At 43.9% G+C, this 25,916-nt stretch overlaps 1 protein-coding gene across 1 annotated transcript in view; it reads left to right on the top strand.

Annotated features, from left to right (window-relative positions):
- OTUD7A (OTU deubiquitinase 7A) overlaps positions 1-25,916 on the top strand; it is a 42,021-nt gene that overhangs the window by 4,936 nt on the left and 11,169 nt on the right. Inside the window, exons 2-12 of the mRNA XM_083371227.1 lie at positions 7,942-8,049; positions 9,740-9,885; positions 13,000-13,191; positions 15,523-15,741; positions 17,565-17,666; positions 18,075-18,202; positions 18,856-18,968; positions 21,598-21,725; positions 22,204-22,353; positions 25,313-25,427; positions 25,783-25,867. Of these exons, the coding sequence (XP_083227353.1) occupies positions 9,801-9,885; positions 13,000-13,191; positions 15,523-15,741; positions 17,565-17,666; positions 18,075-18,202; positions 18,856-18,968; positions 21,598-21,725; positions 22,204-22,353; positions 25,313-25,427; positions 25,783-25,867 (1,317 nt within the window). The 5' untranslated portion in view covers positions 7,942-8,049; positions 9,740-9,800. The remainder of the gene's footprint in view (positions 1-7,941; positions 8,050-9,739; positions 9,886-12,999; positions 13,192-15,522; positions 15,742-17,564; positions 17,667-18,074; positions 18,203-18,855; positions 18,969-21,597; positions 21,726-22,203; positions 22,354-25,312; positions 25,428-25,782; positions 25,868-25,916) is intronic.

The following is a 25,916-nucleotide window of genomic DNA, read 5'->3' as shown; positions in this document are numbered from 1 at the left end:
ACTTATTTGATCAATGGCAGGCAAAAATTTACAAGAACAAAAACGGAGTGAAACAAACAAATGTAGTAATATACTGACAACTAGCAGAATCAGTCATAGAATATAACATTCATGGCTCTATTACTATGTTAATAAAGTTGTTCCCTGGATGATAAATCTACTCATTAAAATATTAATGAGTATACCGTAAAATTTAAAATAAAACCTATATATCCCCTACAATTTGTATTTGAACTCTAGAAGAAAAAGAGAGGGGTAATTAACATAAGAGGGACGCGGTGGCTCAGTGGGTTAGGACACTGAGCTTGTCGATCAGAAGGTCGGTAGTTTGGCGGGTCGAATCCCGAGTGCCGTGTAGCAGAGTGAGCACCTGTTACTCATCCCAGCTTCTGCCAACCTAGCAGTTTGAAAGCAGATAAAAATGCAAGTAGAAAAATAGGGACCACTACGGTGGGAAGGTAACAGCGTTCCGTGTGCCTTTGGCATCTAGTCATGCTGGCCACATGACCACGGAGACGTCCTCGGACAAGCGCTGGCTCTTCGGCTTTGAAACAGAGATGAGCACCGGCCCCTAGAGTCGTAAACGACTAGCACACATGTGCGGGGCAACCTTTACCTTTACCTAATTAACATAAAACAAATTAGCTTTGCAGTATGTGGTCTTCTAAGGCAGGGGTCTCCAACCTTGTGAACTTTAAGACTTGTGGACTTCAGCTCCCAGAATTTCTCAGCTGGCTAAGGAATTCTGGGAATTGAAGTCCACAAGTTTCAAAGTTCCCAAGGCTGGAGATCCTTGTTGTAAGGCTGAGAAGACTCCTCTACTTTAGGATGCCGATGCACAGGTGTTTCAGCTGCAGAGAACCTTTGTATTTGCAGAAAAGCTTGCTAGACTATCCTTCTGGCCGAAACAGCCCTTCAGCATATAAGCAGATGGTGTTTCTTGGCTGGTCATTTTTGCCCTTCATTTTCTTGGTTGCATATCTTCTGGTTGATTAAAAAATGACATTTTAGTACCAGGCGCTAAGGAGTCAGTGCACGTTGCAAAGTTAATAGATGGATGGTTGTCATAGGGGATACTGATAGTGAAGCTAGGGATGGTCCCTCCTGAGCATCTCACCTCACCTGTGATACGGCTCTGGGCTATACTGTCTCTTATCTGAGAGTTTCCTTGTTGGCATCCCTTGGCCCAAGCGTCTCCCCCGCTCCCCTGTACCATTACACGGGCGGATGAGAGCTCCTTCGCTCTAGGGTGGATGAGCATCTTGAGGAAGAGGCTCCATGTCATGCACCGATGGCGCTGGAGCGAAGCCTCCCGAGTGGCTCACGCATTGCGCCCCATTCAGCCTGACGGGGGAAGAAGACGTCCCCAAATAAACGCAATGATGGATACGTAGAGAAGAAAATGGAAGTAAATGCAGGTAGCCCTTGACTTAGGATGGCAGCTGAGCCCAAAATTTCTGTGGCCAAGCAAGACAGTTGTTAAGCGAGTTCTTTACAACCTTTCTCGCCACAGTTGTTCAGTGAATTGGTGCAATTGTCAAGTTAGTAACATGGGTTGTTAAGAGAATCTGGGTTCCTCATCGACCTTTGCTTGTCAGACACTTGCGGAAGGGGATCCCGCCACCTCGGGATGCTGCAGTCGTTATAACCGTGAGCCGGTTGTCAGTCATCTGAGTTTTGACCAACGGATGTTTCAATGGTTGTACGTGTGAAAAACGGCCACAAGTCATTTTTTTCAGGGCCGTTGTAACTTTGAGCGGTCACTAAATGAACTTTTTCATCAGCATGCAAGCTGGTAGCAGTAGCAGATCTGCGTTCCTTCTTTCAAGTTCAGATGCTGGCGCTTCTTAGGCTAGAAGAACCACTTTCCAATATCCGTACAGTAAATGGATAATCAGTCGTCATTGCTGGACAGCTCCCTTCAAACATCCCTCAGTTCCAGAGGAGAAAGCACCACACTTGCCAAATATTTCATTATTTAGGAGGGTTTTGTTCTTTTAATTCAAAAAGAAGGAAAGGCGCTAAATTTGTTTTGAGGTGGGGGGGGAGAGAATGAATTAGAAACGAGGAACAAATCTCAGCCATCCTGTAATTTTCCTCTCTTGGTCTTATTCTGGCCTGTAAAAGCAAGGTGCTTGGAACCTGACCTTGTGTGAAGTTTTTAAAGGTAACTTGCAAACAAGAGAACTTAGGAAATCTCTCTCAATTGAAGAACCGGGGGGGGGGGGGCGGGGGGGAAGGAGGGGCATCTAAAGCAACAGAAAGATCAAAGGAGACTTAGCAACAAAGACTGTCCCGCTGAGGACCTTCTCTCTGGCCTTTATGCATCCTTGGACATCCAGGAAGGCAATGCGAAACAACTTGATCCCAAGTTAAAATGTGCTCCATATTAATTCCAACTCCCCAGTCCCTTGACTGGAAAAGTGGTGCAGGAGTTCAGAGAAGCCCCCCCTCCCCCCCCGAATTAGCCAGAGACAGCAAAGACCGGATGGCTGCACGGGATCAAAATGACACTCAGGAACCAGAGCCACATGCAAGTTTTAAATGAAAGCCCATCCCCAAAGCAAACGGGAGCCTAACGACAGAACTACGGCGGCAATTACTTTCTCCACTGGAGCAAAGCGCTTTCTGGAATATTCCATCCATAATCATTTCCTCTTGAACAAGAGAGGAAAAAGGAGCTGAGGGTGATCAATCAATCAAAAAAAAAGCACACACTTCTAAAGGGTGGGGTGAGGGGGGGACCCAACCTCCAGAGAAGTGAACACTGTGCACTTAGTCAAAAGAAAATCAATATATGCTCAGAGAGACTCAGAGCGATTTCTCCTAAAATCTGTCCAGCCCTGGAAAATTATGGAATTCAAATGCACATTGCACGAGAGAGGAGGGGGAGGGAGAGGGAGATGAGAGAGAGAGGGAGGGAAGGAGAGAAAGAGGGGGGAATATGAGCCCCATTTTTCAATTCCCAGGAACTGTGGAATTCATGGCTGCACAATGCTGTTAATAACATAATTAATTCTTGCTTGCATTTTCTTCTGTTTCTCAAGTGATTGAAGCTGAAAACCAGAGAGTGTTGGCAGTAAAGATGCAAGGATCACCAGACGTGGCTGGGCTGTATTCAATGCTGCACCTCGATGCAGCTCTTGACACAATGTGTGTAGTGATTGCAACTAAGGAGCATGTATTTCTGGAGGAATAATTAAGCAGTTGCTATGGAAGCTGATGTAGATCAGGGGTGTCCAACCTTGGCCCCTTTAAGACTAGTGGACTTCAACTCCCAGAATTCCCCAGCCAGCATGGTTACCTGGGGAATTCTGGGAGTTGAAGTCCAGAAGTTTTTAAAGTGACCAAGTTGGACATCCGTGATACAAATACTTTAGGAAACACCCCTTTTAAACCTGAGCTATTAAAAACACACACACACAAACCACACATCAGGAAGAAAGGAGACATCTCACTTATTTGATATCGAGGTCAAGAGATATTCTGGCAGTAATACAGCACATAAAAGAGATTGGTATGCACTTTTATTCCCTCCTGAATTTCTGATTCAGGTTGTCACGATCACAGTTGCCAACGCTGACCCACAAACGTGCCACTTGTTGTTGTCTCTTTGGCCAGCTCCTTTTTTTTGTACTTGCTTGTGATGTCAATGGGGCTCCATTGGGCTCTTCTGGAGAGGCAGAGTCCCCAGATGTTGGCCACCAGAGGCAAATTGAAAATAAATTTAGCAATCTTGCAAAATAAAACTCTGACCAAAGCAATAGGAAGAAGGACTGTGGTGAAGAGAGGGAAACGGGAAACTGATAATTAAAGGTGTATTTCTAACAGCTTGAAGGCCGAGAAGGAACCTTTTTGCTAACAGTGACCAAATAGTTCCCTGTTATTCCCAGGCAAGCAACGAGCCTGCAGTGTTTTAAAGTTGGAGACGGCTAATAGTTCTGCACAGCCCCTTGCCGCGCAAAAGCACACATTTCTCCCCCGTCTTAACATCACCGATGTTGAGCAACTCCAGAGTAGACCTTGGACCGATCAGCGATCTTCCCCTTCCGCCCGTCTTTTTATTCTTCTTTATCTTACAAAAATATGTTTCCCCCCTCATTGTTGATTTAAATAAATAATGTGACTGCAGTGACTGTGGGCTTGTTCCCGAATGCATAATGACTTCATTGAATTCTGGCTTCCTTCAATCTCCTAGTTTTCCCCCCCTTTCAGTGGCTGTTTTGTCTTGCTCAGTGACTACATTTAGGGCCACAATAGACGGTTTATCTAAGGCATCTTTCATTAGGGCTTTTTTAAAAAAAATAAAAAGAAAAAAGCATCCTGTACGTTCTTTGAATCGCTTCCAGTATCTCTGCTATTTATGTTTTAACGTCGTCCCTGTGTTGGGATCCGAGAGGGAGGGAGGGCAAGCAAGACTCTCGCAAGATTATTTTATTGCTAGGGTCTCTCTTAATCAGGAATGCTTCCACTTTCTCTGGAGTCCCCCGAGAAAGTGGTGGTCAATCTCAAGGGACCGACAATAATGTACCAAAGACTCAGAAATATTTACTAAGAGAAGCAATTGCTTAGTAGACAGTCCTCAATTGACGACCTCAATAGGGACCAGAATTTCTGTGGCTAAGCGTGGCCGTTGTTATGCAAGATGTGCCCAATTTTGTGACCTTTTTTGCCATGGTCGTTAAACAAATCACTGCAGTTGCTAAGCGGATCATGTGGTCGTTGAGGGAATCCAGCTTCTCCCATTGACTTTGTTTGTCCAAAGCCTGCTGGGAAGGTCACGGGTGGAGATCACGTGACCTCAGACCCCGCGACTGTCCTAAATACATGCCAGGTTCCAAGTACCCAAATTTTGATCCCAGGATGGTGGGGAATCCTGTGAGAGTCATAAATGTGAGGACCTGTCATAAGTCGCTTTTTTCAGGGCTGCTGTAATTTCAAGCAGTCCCTAAACAAATGACCGTAAGTCGAGGACTACATTTATGGTTAAGCAAATAGCTGGTTTTGAGTCTTGAATCCTGTGCTTTACTTAACCATCTCTGCACTCTCCTTGTCTTCCAAGTCTGATTGTCCTTAAGACTTTATGGCAGTAGAGTCTGCCAATATAGGTGGTTCACTTAGCGACCGTTCAAAGTTACAGTGGCGTTGAAAAAGAGTTGAGTTATGGCCATGTTTCAGACTTACGTCCTTTGCAGCATTCCCATGACCATAGGATCAACATTCAGAAGCTTGACAACTGACCCATATTTATGACGGTCGCAGCATCCTGGGATCAAGGGATCCCCTTTTGCCACCTTCTAACGAGCAAAGTCATTGGGGAAGGCAGATTGACTTAACGGCCGGCTTACTAGCTTAAAAGCTGCAGCGATTCGCTTAATAACGGTGGCAAGAAAGGCTACAGAATGGGGCAAAGCCCACTTCACCGTCTCCTTTTGACAACAGAAATTTTGGGCTCAATCGTGGTTGTACGTTGAGCACTACCTGTGCTTTTCAAACAGGGGTAACATTTCTAAAACAGCTGCATTAAAACCACTCCCACCACCCTCCTGTTTTAAAACAGACCCGGACATTCAAAGGAGGATGTGCCCCAATTTCTGTCTGGAATGAACGCTGCAGTCGGTTCTCTCCCTTAAGTGTCACTCTCTTCTCTCGAGGGATTTATACTTGAGGACGTGATGCAATGCAGATTTTTCCAGGGTGTGTACTTTTCCCCCCTCCCTCATTTAGCAACATATTTCTTGCTTTCCAAGGTAGAGGGGGATGCTGAATGTTTGTTTCCATGACTGGAAAAGACGTCGAGAGAATAACTCCTAATTCATGCTGGATAATTCTAGAGCACTCCAAATACAATGAGAACTCTTGATCACAAAGAGAGTTTTTATCGTATTTTGGATGCTCTGGAGCAGGGGTCCCCCAAACTTGCAACTTTTAAGACTTGTGGACTTCAATTCCCAGTGGCTGGCTGGGGAATTCTGGGAATTGAAGTCCACAAGTCTTAAAAGTTGCAGGTTTGGGAGACCCCTGTTCTAGGGCACCCCTTTAGCTTCACGAGATATTATGAATGAGTGTGGCAGCTATTTTTATACCTATTGTGATGAACCTAGGTTTATTTCTACATGGACATGAAATTCATCATCACATACTTTATTATCATAGATTGATCATGGCATTTAGAAATGTGTAAGTTGTAACAAAAGAAATTGTTTGTTTTCCTTTCTATTCCAATCTCTTGCCCATCATATCAGAAAAAAATATGGGCAAAATAAATTAATAACTTGTTATGAAATTCCTAATAGCTTCTTTGTTTTAGCTCACTATAATTGTGGAATTGTTTTCATGGTAGTCTTTGAAGAAATTTCATTTATTAAGTGCTGATTAATAGGAGGAGTCCACTTACTCTTTTATCTCCTCTGTGTATAACTGATTATAACAAATCTGTGTTATTGCAAGCTGAAAGTTGTTATCATTCATGTTTGTACAAAATATCTGCAATTATTCATTTCATTTTATTGCTTTAGTGAAGGCCATATAATTTGGATGTATAATCTGCATATTCCATCTATAAAGGTCCAGGATGTGTAATTATTATAAGTTTAGCTAATATTATTAAGCCGGATAAACCAAGTTATTGCAGTGGAAGTTCTATTAACTTGTGTGTGTTTTTTTTAAAAAAATACCCACAATGATTTAAGATAAACTAAATTGTTCTTTAGTGTCTCATTTCTCACTGGTTTATTTTTTAAAAAAGAGAAGCTTTCCCATTATGAGAACATCTGAAGTACTCAATTAAAGCCATTTTGTTTCGCTCCTTAAAAGAATAAAATAAAAAAGGTTTTTATCTGTTTTCCTTAACACAGCACATTGCTTTATATGGGAACATACTGTAAATAGCAGCTCTCAATATTAATTATTTTAGCAAGAGAAGTTCTTCACAGTCGCAGTAATTCTCCTTTATGGGGTACTAAGAATTCCATGGGAATATAAATATATATACGCACAAACATGTATATGAATAGATAGTGATGACTGCAGAAAATCTCAGCATGTGAATATTATACAGTTTCCTTCAAACCTTTTCCATGCGTTCATTTATCCACCCTCGGCCAGTGCTGTGTCTTTCCAAATGCGCCCCGCAGGCAGAATCTTTTCTTTCATTCTAGCCCTGAAAAGAGAAGAGGAAATATTGGTGCTTTTTTCCTCTGAATGCTATTTCTCCAGACCTTTTGTGCTCAGCCTTGCCATAAAATGCAAACTGAATTACTTTTGTTATTTATTTGGCTTTTGCCGATAATGGCAGTAACTGAAGGTGCTGAAGAGGCGGGAGAATGCAGGTGAAATGGGTGGGATAGCGAACGCCACAGAAAAATAGAAATTGGACAGAAAAAGAAGAGAATGAAATTTAACAGAGATAAAGGTGGCATTCTTTAAAAAAAATTTTCACCTGGAAGACTAGCAGTACTTGTGGATATAATCCAGGAACCTGGATTAAAACCTGTTGGCTTTGAAACAGTATTCTTCAACCTCAGCAACTAGGAGATAAGTGGGTTTCAATTCCCAGAGTTCCCCAGAGAGTGGGGGGGGGAAGAGAAAAAAATAGATGTGGCTTCTGATATTCCTTACAGCAGTACAAATATATTCCAATCTCTCTAAAGTTATAATCTGTTCTAGATAGTTCTCGATTTACGATCACAATGTGGCTAAGCAAGGTAATTGTTCGGCGAGTTTGGCCCCATTTTACCACCTCCTTTGTTACAGTTGTTAAGTGAATCCTTGAAGTTCTTAAGTTAGTAATACGGTTGTTAAATGAATCTGGCTTTGCTCGTCAGAAGGTGGCCAAAGGGAGTCGGGAGTTGGCAGGATGAATGTGGTTTTTCCATCTGTGCCAATACATATCCCTGATTCCAGAATGTTATTTTTAACCCAGCTTCTTTTTCCTTACAGATTTCTCAGGAGACACAACTTACTCGCTCGGCTTCCTGTGATAAAAATGAACTAGCTTCTTCACCGTCTGACGCACAACGCCGAAGCTTTCCTTCCAGTCTGCTGAAAGTGAGTCCAGTGAGGAGTTGACGGTTCTTCTTTCCCATTCTCCATTTAAGAGAGTCAAGTCCAAGAGATTAGCCTAGGACAGGGTGGGGAACCTGGGCTCTTTTATGACTTGTGGACTTCAACTCCCAGAATTCCTGAGCCAGCCATGAAACCTGGAGGTCTCTTGGCTTTGTAAAACCTTTAATAAAACACATTTCTTGGCAGGGAAGCCAAAAGGTCGTATTACTCATCACTGACCTAACAGGTCATCTTGATCTCCACTTGATTGTGATGCAACAGTGAAAAAGCCATGGTACCTCAGGAAATGCAACTTATGTGAACATAACCTCGTCCTCTGGGCTTCGTCCTCAAGGCCACGCTATCAGCTGAGAAGAGTCCATGAGGACCAGCAGTTCCCTTCTTTAAAATGAGGAGCACCAGTTTGGGAATTAGGTTGGGAATTGCATTCTCTGTTGTCCTGCTGGTTGCAATCATAATCACCATCAAAAGAGATTCCTTGACTCAGCTTTGTAGGAACCTGGTGTATTTGCCCTCTCTGGCCAAACACACATCATCGGTGGTGCCCGACGAACGTTATGGAAGAAATCACACCAAGAAGACTAGTAGCTCTGTTGTAAAGGAGGAGAAGGAACGTGGTGGTGATCATCACATCAGAAAGGAAGTGGAAGAGAGTGAAATGCAGCAAGAAGATGCCGAATCTAGGCACGGATGCACCAAAGAAATAATAAGATTGCAAACATGTGAGCAGGACCTGGGTTTCCTGGCTGTAGAAGCCAGTAGTGTTGTGAGTTTTAAAAAATAACAACACTCTCCAATTATATCTATGTTGAGGCTTCACTGAGGGGAGATTAGTAACTCCTGCGACAAGGATCCAAGAGCGGGCTGTTATATCCCTGCATTGTTTGGGATTAAGGCTAGAAAATCAGTTTCCTAGTCCATTTATGGCCTGTGAAACAAGAGCTGAAGAATTCCTACCCTGAAACTTGTAATATTAGTTTCTAGTTCAGTTTAAAAACACAGGCAATATAGTGCCAGAAAAGGCTGTGTATTGAAACAACGGCAGGTGTTGAATTGTGTTGTCCTTATGGACGTTTATTGCTCAAGAATAAGTTTACATCTGTACAGTATCAATTTTAAGGCTAATTGTTTAAAGGAAAAGCTGGGGACTTATAATTAAACAGAGTTTGGAATCTTTAAGAAGAGTTGATTGCTGAAGAACCCAAGGAGTGTCCAGGGAAGAAAGGACAACACAAACTTGCACACACAAAAAAAGTAAATCAAACCTGCCTTGATTTCTTGACTTCCATTGAAACAGTTGGTCTTCCTTTTCCCCAGGCTCTCATCTTGGGTATAGACATCAATGGAGGAAACGTATTTTTCCAGTTTATTTTTTTCACCCAAGAGCTTGGCTGACACAAATGTTGAGATGAGGTAGAACTGAGAATGGGCGTAATGAGTGGCAGAATTGAGGTTCTTGACTGACCTACTGTAGCTATGGAAGATTCAAAGACAGGCGTGCAAGTCCTCCTTAGATATCGGATTATGTTTAAACTAAATTGGTATAAATAGATAGAATAAAGCACAGTTCCATTCTCCACGTTGAGTTTTTAGGGATTCTGTTTCAGAAAGCTGACTACTCCTGTGCTCCAATAGGTGATTTATCTGAGATCTTCTTTCTCCCTCTTGGTAGATGGACCTCTTGTAACTTTCCTCCTTCTGCTGCCCAGTTAGCAGCTGCCCTACATGATCCCATGACTCTTGATATGGATGCTGTCCTCTCAGACTTCGTTCAGTCCACGGGGGCAGAGCCTGGTCCTAGCAGAGACTTGTTGGAAGGTAAGAACACCTTTATGGAACATCATCCACAGCAGGGGTCCCCAACCGTGGCAACTTTAAGGCTTGTGGACTTCAACTCCAGAATCCCTCAGCCAGGCAAGCTGTATAATACTCTGTATTATTCTGATTTGAAATGCTTCTTCCCAGCTTTTTGGTTATCTTTTTGGGCTAAAGTGTCATTTATGAGAAAGGCTACCCCACTCTCTTTTTAGCTGGTGCAGAACAGGCTCCCCATTACGGTTCCCACTGTGGTGGGTTGAAATAACAGTCTTGTTTTCTGTAAACAATGATAGACCATATTTTATCTTTGCCATTACCTGAATAGTGTTAAATGTAACTTTTAAGAGGGCCAAATAGAAAAGCACGGTTCTTCAGTTGTGCATGCGTGTGTGTGTGTGTGTGTGTGTGTGTGTGTGTTTTGGAAGAATTGGAATGGTCGGTCAAGATGGTTGTGAATCCAAACGAAGGTAACATTTAAATAATGGTGGTTGGAGAAAAGCAACTTAACTGCTTGACGTCAGTCGGCTTTTTACCCTGGTGCCATTTCAACGAAATGCCAGCTGGGAGGCCTGAGGCCTCATTGTCAGCCATTTGCGGAGAGCGCTCGGAAGAGCATGTGGCCGGCCAGGCTGGGAATTTCTGCCCGTCCTCTGAAAAAGGGCTAAGTGCTCTCCTCCTTCTGCTGTTAGCGACGCCCTGCTTCAGTGGAAGAAAATTAAATGCATTCTGCTTTGATAAAAACCACTAATCATGTGCTGGTGAAAAAAGCTAAAAATTACTCATGGCATTTTTTTCTGGTTTTTTTTTGGCTGGCCAAGGTTGATCTCTTGAAACTCTTAGCAGCAGGATATTATTGTTCTATCTACTGACGCTGCTGCTTGAATTATTGCTTGGAGGTAACAGTTTTGCAGGCATCAGAATAAAGCCGTTACTGTTCTTGTGGCTTTTCCATGCATAGAAGCCGATTGTGAGATAAAATGTATAAAAGTATTTTCTGCCTTCAGATAGGCACCTAAGAGGACTTCCTCCCTCCCTCCCTCCTCTTCCTTCTTTCCTCCCTCCCTCTCCAATTCCTTCCCTCCCTCCTCTTCCTCCCTCCCTCCCTCCCTCCCTCCCTTCCTCTTTCTTTCTTTCTTTCTTTCTTTCTTTCTTTCTTTCTTTCTTTCTTTCTTTCTTTCTTTCTTTCTTTCTTTCTTTCCTTCCTTCCTTCCTTCCTTCCTTCCTTCCTTCTTTCTTTCTTTCTTTCTTTCTTTCTTTCTTTCTTTCTTTCTTTCTTTCTTTCTTTCTTTCTTTCTTTCTTTCCTCCCTCCCTCCCTCCTTCCTTCCTTCCTTCCTTCCTTCCTTCCTACCTTCCTTCCTTCCTCCTCCTTCATTTTTTCTCAAATTCCTCAAATTTGCCTTTTTGTTGCAGAACAGTTTTGGAATTAGAAAATGAAATCCTTCTTCCAGAACGGTTATGTCCTTATTTTAAGTTCAGTTATCCTTGTGTGTGTGTATATTTAAATCATTTGATAACGTTTAATTGCCACAGTTTGAGCTCTGCTCTTTTTGTCATCTTCTGCTTTCCCAACGTGTGGATTTTGGTGTTCACAATAGGCTGGGGAGAGAAAAGGCGGTTTAGATGTGAACAATTAAGGGAGGATGATATAATGAATACTTTAGCGTGTTATTTATTAACAGTGCATTGAAAAATAATAAGGTTCTGATGTGATAATTCACCAGCATTCAAGAGCAAGAATTAAAGGGTTTTTTTTGTCTAAGAATATAACAATGTAAAGGCAATGAACCGGTTATAAATTGAGGTTATATATTATACGTTAGAATGCAATCCTCAGTGAATGAAATAAATGCAGCTTGTTCAAACATACATCGTGCTTTATTGTCTCTATTCTGGAAAACATCCTCCTTGCAGAGATCTGTTTAATAAAATATGCCTTTCTTTGAAGGCCTATTTAAGCATCCTATATTGCTATTCAAACCTTGATTACTAGACTCATCCAAAATTCTCAGTACATTGTATTATTTCACCATTTTAAATATTTTACACTATTATGGACCAACGTGTACTATCTCTGACAGAGCTAGCACTCTAAATATTTGAGTTGTTAAAAGCTGGATCATAATTAAATATACCATGACATTTTGTTTGGTTATTTGGCTAATTACCGGTAACTCTATCGGCATTTATGCTTTCTGTTGACCAAGTACAATAGTTCAGGGTACCCAACTAGGGAGATGAAAGCTAAGAGGTCACCGGGTGGTCATTTCCTTCCTGGAGTGGCCAGAACATGGACAAAGCATGACCCATCCAGAAACTAGTATTAAGAGCGTTACAGCCTCTATTGTTGAAGATAATTTAGACCCACAAAGTTGAATGGGCAGCGCCTGTCGGTTGCCGCTTCACTTTCTTTTGAAAGCTGTTCAAATTGACGGCCCACAGATCAACTCTGTGAAACAGAGCCCTTCTTTCATTTTTTCCTCCCTTAGTTTAGTTCAGGGCTCTCCAAACTTAGTAATTTTGAGCCTTGTAGACTTCAACTCCTAGATTTCCTCAGCCGGCCATTCTGGGAGTTGAAGCCTACCAGTCTTAAAGCTGCCAAGTTCAGTGGCTCATCCTTGCTGATTTCGAGGAGAGCAAAATAACTTGATGTGTGCTCCATTTTAATCACTCTTAACATTCTGCTGTGCGGTGCTGTTCCTCGCCCGCTAGACCGACACCTTTCCCAGCATCAGAGCCTTCTCCACAGAGTTGGGTCTTCACATTTTGTGTCCAGAGCAGGATAATTTGAGCCTGGTCCTTTGTGTCTCGAGTTTGGTGTGTTCCGTGATCCACTGGCTGGCTTTCTTGGCTGCCCATGATATTCTCCGGCGCCTTCTCCAGCCCCAAAGTCCAAATGTATCAATCCTCTTCCGGTCCTGCTTCTCCAAAGCCCAGCCGTTGCTTCCAAGAGGCTCACAGACAGGGAAGATCTCTGCCAGTGTTTACTCTGATCCCTCTTCCTTCAGTTTGATGAATCTGAGACCCCGGCTGTCTGCTGCTGCTCTTCACAGACATCAGCCTGGCCGCAAGCCTGCCTGTGGAAGTCGACCCTGCCTCCCTTTCTGTCTTTTTAGGCAAAAACTGGGACTTCACTGCTGCCTTGAGTGACTATGAACAGCTCAGGCAGGTGCACACAGCCAACCTGCCCCAGGTGTTCAACGAAGGAAGGTATCCCAAGCCGCAGCAAAAGCCAGATAAAGAACTTTCCCAGCAGGTGAACAAGAGCGAGCGACTATCCTTCCCCAGACAGGAGGACATCTCCCAAGGTAAGGCGGATTGCTGCAGTGCGTTTTGCAAGGGCTGCCTCTGAAAAGCACTCCAGGACGTTTATTGCTAAGGTCTTCCAGCAGCCGTTTTGCAGTCACCGTATGGATTTTTTTTTTATTACATTTATATCCCGCCCTTCTCCGAAGACTCAGGGCGGCTTACAAGCTTAGCCGGATTGTTGAGATGTTTCTGGAGGCGATTCAAGGTGCTGGGTTGGACCTCAAGAACTCCCCTTGGCTTGGCCTTGGGGTTCTTCCAGGAACGTCTTCACACACAGGTGCTTGGCTAACGTACCCAGTGTAGATCGGCTACTCCTGCTGCATTCACGTTGGAAGCAGCTACCAAGTCCCTTCTGGGTTGAAAGGACCAGCCAGTCACATCACGGGATGCTGAAGGTGCTCCTTTGGTGCCCCTGTCTTTTTATATTGTGTAGACTGGCCACTAACATCTTCTCATGGTTCCCCATGAAGGGAAGGTGAAGGAGGCTGGACTCGCAATGCTTTCTTGTTGCAGCCCCCTTGTTGTTACACACATGTTCCTGATTAGCATGGCATCCTCATGGTTGGTCTTTCAGAAAGCGTTGACTCCACGAAGAGTATTTGCACCAGCGGGGGGAGGGCTTCATTTATTTATCCCTTGGTTTTGTATGTCATGGTGTTCCAGAAAGAACTCCCTGTATTTTGCAAAACAAGAAAAATAGAATAAATATCCCCAGTAAATGAAAAGCAAATAATTTCACTTCATTCATTTGAAATGTCCATGGCAACTAGTAGCAGAAATTAAATCATACCGAGCTTAGAAAGATGGTTCCTATGGGAGATTTTCTTGGTCAATACTCCCACACCCTATAAATGCGTGGGCTTAATTGAGAGGGATCACTGTCTTTAGGTGCTTATTGCACAGAGGCTACAGACAATTCCAAAACCAGGATTTATTTGGCAGCCAATAAAACAGTCTCAGCCTCTGGCTCTGCCACAGGCTCTCCGTTGATCCCTTGGCGCAGATAATTGTTTGAGCTGCCTCAAAACCCAGGTGGCATCTGCCTTCTGGAGCCCCATTTAATGAATGTCATCCTAGTTTTCACATCTGGCGAAGCTGCTGAGATTCAGGCTTGTCTGTTCTTCTCTTATCTTCCCAAGATTAAAGATTAACTTGACTTTGTTCCATCTTTGGTGGTGCTTGTCAAGGGTGCCTGTAGATGAGCATTATTCAAAGAGGATAATTATTAAAGAGGCATCATGAAATGGGGAAAGGCAAAAGTTTTACACTAGCTGGAGAGAAAAAAGTTTTATACCAGCTGAAGATAAACCAGGGAACCGAGGCAAAGTGTAGCTGCGGTGATCGTATGTTGACTCCTCCTATTGTCCTTTCCTGTGATTACTGGGTGATAGTGATCTCTGAAAGTTTTATCCTCTGGGATATTCCAATTCTTAGCCAGCTTTTAAAATCATGAGAGAGCAAAGGTGTGTTTTGGTTTGTTTTTTTTAGTTTTCCGTTGCAGACAGGAACCTGTGCAGTGTGTGATTGAGTGAATATAGGGTGGAAGAGGAGGAGGAGGAGGAGGAAGGACTGTGGGGTCCTTGGTGCTCTCTGAGCTTGGCTGTTTTCTTGCAGATGTTTCATTACCCAACTAGGTAACATCATCAGTGCTAGAAGGGAGGGGGGTTTGCAGAGAGGGAGGAAGAGGGGGAGAAGAGGAGGAGAAGAATAAGTAGGGAAAGAGGAGGAGGAAGAGGAAGAGGAAGAGGAAGAGGAGAAGAATAGAATAGAATAGAATAGAATAGAATAGAATAGAATAGAATAGAATAGAATAGAATAGAATAGAATAGAATAGAATAGAATTTAACAGTAGAGTAGAGAAGGATGGGATGGGAATAGAATAGAGCAGAGCAGAACAGAACAGAACAGAACAGAACAGAACAGAACAGAATAGAATAGAATAGAATAGAATAGAATAGAATAGATATATGGAATAGAATAGAATAGAATTCTTTATTGGCCAAGTGTGGTTGGACACACAAGGAATTTGTCTCCGGAGCAGAAGCTCTCAGTGTACATAGAAGCAATAGTGATTGTCATGATAATAAACAACATGAAAATACATACAAATAACTAGGGAATGAGGAGGAGAAATAGGAGAGGAGGAGGAGGAGAAGTACAGGAGAAAGAGAAGAAGAACTGGGGGGAGGAGGAGGAGGAGGAGGAGGACTGTGGGGTCCTTGGTATTCTCTGAGCTTCGTTATTCTCTTGCAGATGTTTAATGACTTAAGTAGGGAACATCTTCAGGGTGCATCTCATGCCTTCTCCTCCCTCTTTGTCCCTTTCTTTAGAGAAGAGGCTTTCTAGAGGAATCTCTCATGCCAGTTCCGCCATTGTCTCGCTCGCCCGCTCTCACGTGGCCACTGAATGCAACAATGACCACTTCTCTCTGGAGATGCCCATCTACACCTTCCAGCTTCCCGACCTGAGTGTCTACAGTGAAGATTTCAGGAGCTTCGTCGAGCGGGACCTGATTGAGCAGGCCACCATGGTGGCTTTGGAACAAGCGGGTGAGATAGCCTTCAAGTCCAATTCCGGGCTTCTTGGATCCCTCTGTTCAGCCTGGGATCGCTGAAATGGATTACTTCAATCAGGAATGAAAGCACGATGCCGACTTGGCCATTTGGTCTCGGAAAGGTTGTAAAAGGGTTAGGAAATGGCTGAAAAAGTGATTGAAACGATCAGAGAGATGAAGCTCTTGCAGTTCAAGTGGAGGCCAAAGAAAAGACATTTAATCTAATAAGACAGCAATGGGTGGGAGGGTTGGGATAACCGCTCTAAATTCATGAATAATGGAAGAGAAGGACGGTCTGCTTCCCCCTCCCCCACATAATCTTGACGATGTCCCGAGGAATGCGAAAGCAGTTGTTTCTTTAACTGCACAATTTCTGCAGTCCAATGAAGACGTGGCTGAGGTTTACACGTGGCTAAGCTTTCCGTGGTCCTTACGAATAAACATAAATTTTCTGCCCGGAAGCCTTGGCTGCTTCCACCTCTCATGCTGCCTTCAGAGAAATAGGCTTTTAAGGGAGATTAGCACAGCAGCTTTTGGCACAACATGTTCGAAGGATGCATTTGGATCGGTCTAGCTGTGCACAGAGAAAGGAATACGGGTAGTCCTCGGCTTACGACCTTTTTTGCCACAGTGGCTAAGTGAATCACTGGTTGATAAGCTAGTGTCACGGTTGTTAAGTGAATCTGGCTTCCCCATTGACTTTGCTTGTCAGAAGGTCGCAAAAAGGGGATCACCTGACACACACGCCACCACCACCACCACCACCCCCGGGACTTCGCAGCCGTCATAAATATGAACCACTTGCCAAGCGTCTGAATTTCGATCGTGTGACCACGGAGATACTGCAAGGGCTGATAGTGTGAAAAACGTTCCTAAGACCCTTTTTTCAGTGCTGTTGCAACTTTGAACGGTCATTAAATAAAACGGTTGCAAGTTGACTTACCTGTACTGTCCTCTGACGAGCCTTTTGCGCTGCAGCTCCTGCACGGAGCAGGTGATGGGCGGTTGCTTCTCAAAGCCCCCGAGAAAGGCGTAAAAATGAGAACATGCTACTTCTAATTTTATCGCTCCCAACGGCAGCCCAGCACACTTAGAAAGACGCTTCCCGAGTGAACTCCCAATTTTGATTTAATCAGAGTCATCGGGCGAGGAAGCCAGCACCAGCTGCTGCTTACTGGGTGCGTGTGGAGATTATCAAGGGCTTTTCACAGATTCAGCTATTAGTGCGGAGATCTACCAGCCATACACCCCTTTTACAGGTCTGCAGAAAACTCCCATTCTTGTTAGATTAAAAGACCGAAGTCTGATTGGCTTTGTGTGGTTGTAGCTGACCTGGTGTAAAGCTCCTGAATTTCTGAATTCAATAGTGCAGTTTTCAGGTGGATTAGGCAAATTAGGAATCAAATAATTAGTCTAGAAGTTACGTGAACTGTGGGGTCCTTGGTGCTCTACGAGCTTGGTTGTTTTCTTGCAGATGTTGCATTAGCCAACTAGGCAACAACATCAATGCCCTGATGGTACCTACCTGGGTAATGAAATGTCTGCAAGAAAAACAAACCGAACTCAGCACCAAGGACCCCATAATTCAATCCTTGGCTACAAATATTTTCTTCTGGTGGTAGTTAGTGAAGTTTCTCAATGAGTAACTGCAGAGCTGGAAGCTGAATGCACCAGTCAACCCAAGGATAGAGTTTATTGACTAATCTCTTCTCCAAGTATCTCTCTTCTCTCCTTCCTTCCCCCCCTTAATGGATCCCTCATTATCTTCTCCAAGATTCCTTCACACCTTTCTTGTACTGATGGTTGACCTTTTCCTAGGTCGTCTCAACTGGTGGTCTACGGTGTGCAACAGCTGCAAGCGTCTTCTTCCATTGGCCACAACCGGTGATGGAAACTGCCTCTTGCACGCGGCTTCTTTGGGTAGGTGTCAACATCTCCTTGGCTTGTTCTTTTCCTGTTCTGTTCTGTTCTGTTCTACTCTACTCTACTCTACTCTACATTCTATTCTATTCTATTCTATTCTATTCTATTCTATTCTATTCTATTCTATTCTATTCTACTCTACTCTACTCTACTCTACTCTACTCTACTCTACTCTATTCTATTCTATTCTATTCTATTCTATTCTATTCTATTCTATCCTATCCTATCCTATCCTATCCTATCCTATCCTATCCTATCCTATCCTATCCTATCCACACCGGCTGCTTGTATTGTTTTATGTTTTGGTTTCTTTCTTGGGAGGGGGGAGTTGAAGACCTCAAAGTTTCTTTCCAACCTTATGAATCTAGGATTCTTTAGATACATAATCCAGCCTTTCATTTGTAGGGATGTGGGGCTTTCACGATCGAGACCTTGTCTTACGGAAAGCACTTTATGCCATGATGAGGAGTGGGGCTGAAAGGGAAGCTCTGAAGAGAAGGTGGAGGTGGCAGCAGACCCACCAAAATAAAGAGGTTGGTGTGCCGGGAGCGTCCCGGAGTCCTTTCTTCTTCTGAAAGAGGCTTTCGTGGAACCCTTTTCTAGTGGAAAGTGGACGGAGAGAAAGGCCTTCCATTCTGGTACTCGTTTGCCTTGGAGCACAGATGTTCTCAACTATCCCAGAGAAATCTGGAAGACATTATTAGAGTGCCCTTTGAGCACATCCAACATCAAAGCACGTTCTTCCTACCCAGGTCCTTCCTTTCTTCTCTGCTGGCATGTTTTCCTTATTCCAAGAAACAATGGGAGGGGGATGAAACCCATCTGCAGCCACTGTTCATACGCTCTGGGTATAAATGTGAATTTTGGCACAAACGTCTGATTTGGGGGTCCCTTGAGGTTCTGCAGGTTGGAGCAGGGCAATTTATTTTCAACCAGGGCAACTTTAAGATGGGTGGACTTCAGTTCCCAAAATTCCCCAGCCAGCTTAGCTGGCTGGGGAATTCTGGGAGCTGAAGTCCACCCATCTTAAAGTTGTCAAGGTTGAAAACCCTCCAGGATGGGATAACCTTCTTCCATCTGCACTTCCTCCTCCCAAGAAGTGCACAAGCCGTGAAGGCATCTCTGCTCCCTTGTATGGGCTTCGTCGTCATCTTCTCCCTCCAACGATGTTTTCTTTCTCTCTTAGTCAGGATTGGTTTACACGGAAGAAGAGTGGGAGCGCGAGTGGAGTGAACTCCTCAAGTTGGCTTCCAGTGAACCACGCACTCACATCAGCAAAAACGGGGGCAGCGGTGGTGGGTAAGTGGGGTCTGCCAGGGCTGCTTTGACAATATAGTAGGAAGAGGAGGCTTTGTACGAACCCATGTGGAGCAGAATCATAAGTAAGCCCAGGGGGCTCTAGTCTAACCTATAAAAGTTTTAAGTCAATCAAACCACGGACCCTTGTGGAAATGGCAGGGTTTACGAGGGGATAATCACCAATGGTCACTCGTGAGGGAGAGTCTTGTCATCAGGAGCAAAGAACAGATTGGTCTCTCCAGATCAGCTGACTTTCCAACTTACAAATATTATTTTTTCTATCTTGTTTCATATTATTTGTACTCCTCTCCTCTCCCTTCCCTTCCCTTCCCCTTCCTTCCTTCCTTCTTCCTTCTTCCTTCTTTCCTTCTTCCTTCCTTCTCCCTCCCTCCCTCCCTCCCTCCCTTCCTTCCTTCCTTCCCTCCCTCCCTCCCTCCCTCCCTTCATCCTTCCTTCCTTCCTTCCTTCCTTCCTTCCTTCCTTCCTTCCTTCATCCCTCCCTTCCTTCCTTCCTCCTTCCTTCCTTCCTTCCTTCCTTCCTTCCTTCCTTCCTTCCTTCCTCCTTCACCCTCCCTCCCTCCCTCCCTCCCTCCCTTCCTTCCCTCCCTCCCTCCCTCCCTCCCTCCCTTCCTTCATCCTTCCTTCCTTCCTTCCTTCCTTCCTTCCTTCCTTCCTTCCTTCCTTCCTTCATCCCTCCCTTCCTTCCTCCTTCCTTCCTTCCTTCCTTCCTTCCTTCCTTCCTTCCTTCCTCCTTCACCCTCCCTCCCTTCCTTCCTTCCTTCCTTCCTTCCTTCCTTCCTTCCTTCCTTCCTTCCTTCCTTCCTTCCTCCTCCTTCCCCCTCCCTCCCTCCCTCCCTCCCTCCCTCCCTTCCTTCCTTCCTTCCCCTCCCTCCCCTCCCCTCTTAATCCACAGCCTCTTCTCTGTACTCCTCTCAGCCACCTCCTGTCTTTCTCCAAGAGCCCTCCTGGTTTTGTACCTCTGCGTGTGCTCCAATTAGAAATGTGCTGAAAAGTATTTGCTGCTGTTTTTTATGCTGTTTTTAGAGAAGCTGCTTCTGACAGAACACAGTCCCCGTTGCTAATACATTTTTAAAGGTGTATCGTCACAGTTCTCCAAGGGGAACTCCAACCAGCTTCAGTTGGGACTGCTGGGCGCCAGCCACTCTTTGCACCAGATCCCACACAAGCCCAAGGCGCCGCCTCTTACTCAAGGAGGTGAAGGGTGCGGTGCGAGGCGAAGAGATCACCCAAAGAGATCGAGTGAAAACAGCCAAGATTGTTGCAGATTTGCATCACGTTCATTTGGAAATGGGATGGGGAGACAAGGGTGCGCCTGAAATTGCCAAATTTCAATCCCACAGGAGTCATGGCTCCTAGATTTTGGACCCATTGTGTAAGTTAGCCTGTTTGAGAACGTCTTGGTTCAAAAACGGTTGGCCTAGGATCCACCGTTTTGCCCAGTTAAAGGTTACACACAGACAAACAGAAGCGTTTTAGTAGTATGGATAGATGTACCTTAAAAGGGCTGGGGCAGAACTTCAAATGGTTGCTTGTGGCCAGCATTTTGACTTTTATGAGCCTCCTGCAGATCCTTCTTCTGGACAATAACACCTATTGAGGGTCAACGCTATCCGTTTCTTTCTGTCTGCTTACTGATGGTTGTAAGTCAACCTGTGCAGACATCAATGAGGAAAGTCTTCTTTTGGGGATGGTGGGGGAAGAGCTTCTTCAAAGCCAACCTATCCGGTGATTTCACAAGAACATTGTGGAGCAGAATTTGCATCCCAGCCTTTAAATTATAGATGGGCTGATTTCCTGACAGGCTTTCAACCTAAGTTAGGGTTGCTTCAAAGCCGTCTCTGTTTTTTAAAAAAGAAGTCAAAATAGCAGGTTTTGAAGAGTTCTAGGTCGCTGGCTGCTCATAGATCTTTTGTATTGTTTTATTTTTAATGAACAAATATGCGCCTTAAAAAAATAAAAGATGTAAAGATGTGCCAACTTCCAGAGTTCTGTGGAGGTTTCAATGTCTTAATTGCCAGTGGAAATGATGATCAGTGGTTCATGTAAGGTGGCTACACGTGACAGCGCTTGGATTCCAGACAGAAATATACCTCAAGGGGTCTTCAAGACCCCTTTGATATTCTTAGCTGTCAACTTTATAGACAAAAATTTACCGGCACAGGATTTATGTACTAAAAGAATGTACGATGTTATTTAACAGATACCTGCTCTTTGGGATAAATAGGGCTTCATTATTCTGTTAATTTGCAAGATGTACTGTGTACGTTTATCTCATGCATGCAACAAAGTACATGCATATATTTGCATAGCAAGTAACTGTAAACTAGGGTTAGCATATGGCCCCGTAAAGTCTTAGTTGTACCCTCCACAGCCCTTCCAGATATCGCTATGAAACTGGGTTTTTTTCCAGCCAGACAAAAGGGGAAATTAATAAATGCAGCGCGTAAATTTCATTTGTGGTACTTCATCAAGTTTGCAACTGTAACTTCAGTCACATTTAAACTTCGTGCGGGGAGAACCTAGTTCTGGAGTCCAGATCACCTTGCAAAGATTTTTCCAGCCAGCTTCTTCATCTCTGGTCCGTTTGCCTTTTGCGCTCCTTTCTTAGAGCGGAGAATTCCGAAGAGCCCGTCTACGAGAGCTTGGAAGAGTTCCATGTTTTTGTGCTGGCCCACATATTAAGGCGACCGATTGTCGTTGTGGCAGATACAATGCTGCGGGATTCAGGAGGAGAAGGTACTTTTTTCTGGCTGCTTGGACCTTGGATAGTTAAGCCCTGGGTTTCCCAACCTTGGCCATTTTAAATTTATGGACTTCAACTCCCAGAATTACCCAGGCAGCTTGCACATCTTAAAATGGCTAAGGCTGAGATACACTTCCTTCCTTCCTTCCTTCCTTCCTTCCTTCCTTCCTTCCTTCCTTCCTTCCTTCCTTCCTTCCTTCCTTCCTCCCTCCCTCCCTCCCTCCCTCCCTCCCTTCCTTCTTTTTCATCTTCCTTCCTCCCTCCCTCCCTCCCTCCCGATGCATTCTGAAGTCTATAATTCTGATATATATGGAGAATATTCTGTATTATTTTTCTTCATTTGATTGCTTCACCATTGGTTGGTTGGCATCTGCCACTGACCTCTACCACGACTGCCTTGGAAAAGAGGAGCCTTGGGACGGTGCCCATTTCTTCTCTTGAGTGCAGCCTCTTCTTCTGTGCTTTTCGCAGCATTTGCACCCATCCCCTTTGGAGGAATTTACTTGCCCTTAGAAGTCATGCCCAACCGGTGCCATTGCTCCCCCCTCGTCCTGGCCTATGACCAAGCCCACTTCTCGGCCCTCGTGTCAATGGAACAGAAAGATCAGCAGAAGGAGCAAGGTATGTCCGCCCTGGGATCGAGCTGAGTGAAAACCCAGGCATAGACTGGTAAGGTAGCAGGGCTTCCTCTGCCCTTAGAAACGTGAAATACATTTTTGTGCCTTTCAGAAGATCCTATGGGGATAAACTCCAAATGGGGTGATCCTTATCACAGTCGCTCCTCATCCTTCTCCTCTCCTTCTTCCACCCACGATGCTTGGAGAAGTGTAGTCAACGTGCATTTGATAGGGAGGAGACGACAATAGGTCAACTACCCTCCTTAAAAATCAAAAGAAAAGCAAAAAACCCCAAAATAATCACAGTTCTCTCCCCCCTACATTTCTCTGGTAGGAAATGTGGTAAAGACGAAGAATGGAGAAAGACTGGCAGAGTCTGCTTTGCCCAAAGGGACCCTGTGTCTTGTCTCCTAGGGCTGCCCCTTGATCTGAAGTCTTCCTGTGGCTTCTTTCAATATGAAATGAAACCGCCCCCCCCCCCCAGCCTCCAAATTGTTTGCTCCCAGCCTAGTTTGGCTTCTGTTTCTCCATGAGGTTTTCGCATGAAGTAGATTATGGATGCTGACCTCCAGTTTGGCTCTTCTCGTCTCCCCACCCCCAAACCTTGCAACATTCCTCTCTGAAAAATCAGACCTTAAGGGTTTCAGGAAGGGCCAAGAAATCCTGGAAAGAAATCTCGGATTTTCTCTCTAGATCTGCTTTTATCGCTCCAACGATGCTGAATGCCCCCACGAAGGGATTTTACATCCTCCCCTGCTGTTTTCTTTCACGATTTCTAACGCCTGCTGATGAGGGTGAACGAACGCCGTGCCGAAATTCTTTGAATCATGGACCGGTGGCCAATGGATTTCTAGAAGCCTTTTTTTCACGCGTTTGCGCGTTCAAAGGCACAAGCCTCTCTTTCTGGCCTGGCCTGGCTTCCCCTAACGGGAGGAGCATCGTGGCTGCTCTCCCAGAACCGCTGAAAGCCTCCTTTGATTTCAGCGGAACAAGGGGACACTTTCAACGGAAGAGAAGCTGTGATGCTGGGTTGTCTGCTTAGCAACAAGGCGGGATTAGATAATAGCTTTCTGGTAGGAGTTAGTTGGAAAGAATCGGGAGAGGTGACAATTGTCATCTTGTATGTACAGTATGTATTTACAATTGTATTTGTGGATTGATTGAGGAACAGTGGCAACTCCACTTCTCTAGAAGAAAGTGGACATTTGTTCGAATCAGGTTGCAAAGACAGAGAGCCATTTCAGATGAAAATAATGCCCTCGGTAATAATTCTAGAGAAGAACTTCTTTGAAATGCTCCAGATTGATTGGTTTGTGTGTGTGTGTGTGTGTGTGGTGTTGCTGCTGTTTTGTTAGATCTTGTAGAGCTGCTATCTTGTAACAAGATATTCATGCCTGCGGGTTGAACCGTGAGGTCTTTGGTGGTCTCTCAGCTTCGTGTCCCTATAAAGTTGTTTTCAGCCAGACATAAGGGGAGATTAATAGATGCGATGTGTTAATTGCATCACTGTAATTGATGCAAGTTTGTAACTGTTTGGAAATGGTCCAGGGACATTGAGGACCCTTCGGGGGATCTGCTGTCCAGTATACATTTGCAGCACGATTCTGTCTCATCTTTGCATCTGGCAAGAAAATGAAATTGAACTCCTTACATCTAAACTTCGAAGTATGGCTGGGTTGCTGTGCTTTTCCTGTGATTATTTTGAGTGTTTTGCTCTTTTTAGCTGTTCACCGATCCATTGTTGAAATGGGTTACAATTGCATCATTTGAAGATCTGATAAGGATCTGTTTATAAAGGATTATGTGCTCTGGTGGGCTGTTTTTTTTATTAGCACACAGAATCTGGATTGTGTTATTTTGCAGACCCCTCCACTTGTTAAGTTGATTACATTAAAGGGTTTGGATATATTGACAGTCTGGAAAAAGTTGAATTTGGCTGTCTTTCTGCTGTGCTTCCTGTTGGTTCTGTTCGTAGATTTTAGATTTAGATTTTAAGATTTGTTATTAGATTAAAAGTCCATTCATACACTGACAGGGCATATATGCATTATGCATTCCCTTTTACATGAGAAAGTATACAGTACATTCCCATTGGGGAAAAATTGAATGTATAATGATACACTGGAATGCAAAGATTCCTGCCCGCACCTTACAAAATTTCTGTTAAAATTTAACAGTTAAAAGTGGAAGAACAGGAAGGAAAGGTAACTTAGACATTTCCCCCTTTCCTCTAATATGCTGCAATTTTATTTAAACAACAGGAGAAGAAAGAAGTTTGCAAAATTTTATTTTGTGGCAAAACACTGAGTTCCAATCTTGCGTTTAATCTTTTCATTTCCCCTCTAAAATATCCCTCACATCAAAATACCATTTCAAAAAGTCGCTGAAGAACTTAACAGACGTGACCCAGAATTCTTGACAAAGTTGCATAAGATGTCCTCAGATTATGTGCTGCTTCATTGACACCTGTAATTAATTAATTAATAAAAAGAGCAGCGGCTTTCTGCTGCTTTTTATTCAAGACTCCCGCATTTAAATTCGAGCGCCATCTAGTGATAAAGGGACAGTATGACAAGCCATTTTATTTTTCCCCTCAATAGTTTTGCTTATTGATCTAGTTATTTCCTGTCTGCAAGATCTCTTGTATTAGCAGTTGATGTTTTCTAATGCATGTGAAATACTTGGAATGTTTGAAACCCTTATGCAAAGCACATTGCTAAAGGATGTTAAGATATAGGTAAAGATTACTGAGAATTTATTAGAACAAAAATGGGTGCAGCTTCTTTATTTTTCTGTTGGTATCTAAAGAGGCCGTTTATCAAAATCTATAGACTGACTTTGCTGTTCAGCCATAAGTGTGTTGCTAGTTATTCAGGGTTATTTTCTCTTGTTCTTCAGCCATTTCTTCTTCTTTCCCAGATCTCTCCGTTTCTTCATTTCCTATTTTTTCTTCTTTCCTTCAGCGGTGATCCCTCTGACCGATTCTGAACATAAGTTACTGCCTTTGCACTTTGCGGTTGATCCGGGCAAAGACTGGGAATGGGGCAAGGATGACAGTGATAACATCAAATTGGCCAAGTAAGATTCTTTTTAGTCTCTAAGATTTCAAAAACAGCCCCTCTGTGTGTCTAGCACGCTTGGTAGACTTTTTGTAGCGGAGACTGCCAACCCAAAGGAAAGATTGGAGCTGTAGTGCTCTATAACACAATCACAGCCAGATTGGGTCTCACCCAGAGTAGACACGAATGTGGTATATTTTTTATCCTCGCGGGGAACTCCTTTTTCTTCTCTTCCTGGTCCTGTCCTTACTTTTAAAATTGCAGTTTGGAAAAATCATTTTGCAGTGTGAACACCTATGGCAATTCCTTTTGTGTAACGTATATGACATGGTGTGGTTTTTTTTTGTTTCCCCTCTCTCTTTTTGTGTTCCCAGTTTGATTCTGTCCCTGGAGGCAAAGCTGAACCTTCTGCACAGTTACATGAATGTAACCTGGATCCGCATGCCGTCAGAAACACGGGTAACGCTATTCCTTTGCCTGTTAGCTTGAAAGAAATACGGTCCTGCTT

This window comes from Vipera ursinii, assembly GCF_947247035.1.
Source record: "Vipera ursinii genome assembly, chromosome: 11".
NCBI classification, from domain to species: domain Eukaryota; kingdom Metazoa; phylum Chordata; class Lepidosauria; order Squamata; family Viperidae; genus Vipera; species Vipera ursinii.
This window is presented reverse-complemented; position numbering and strand designations above follow the sequence as displayed.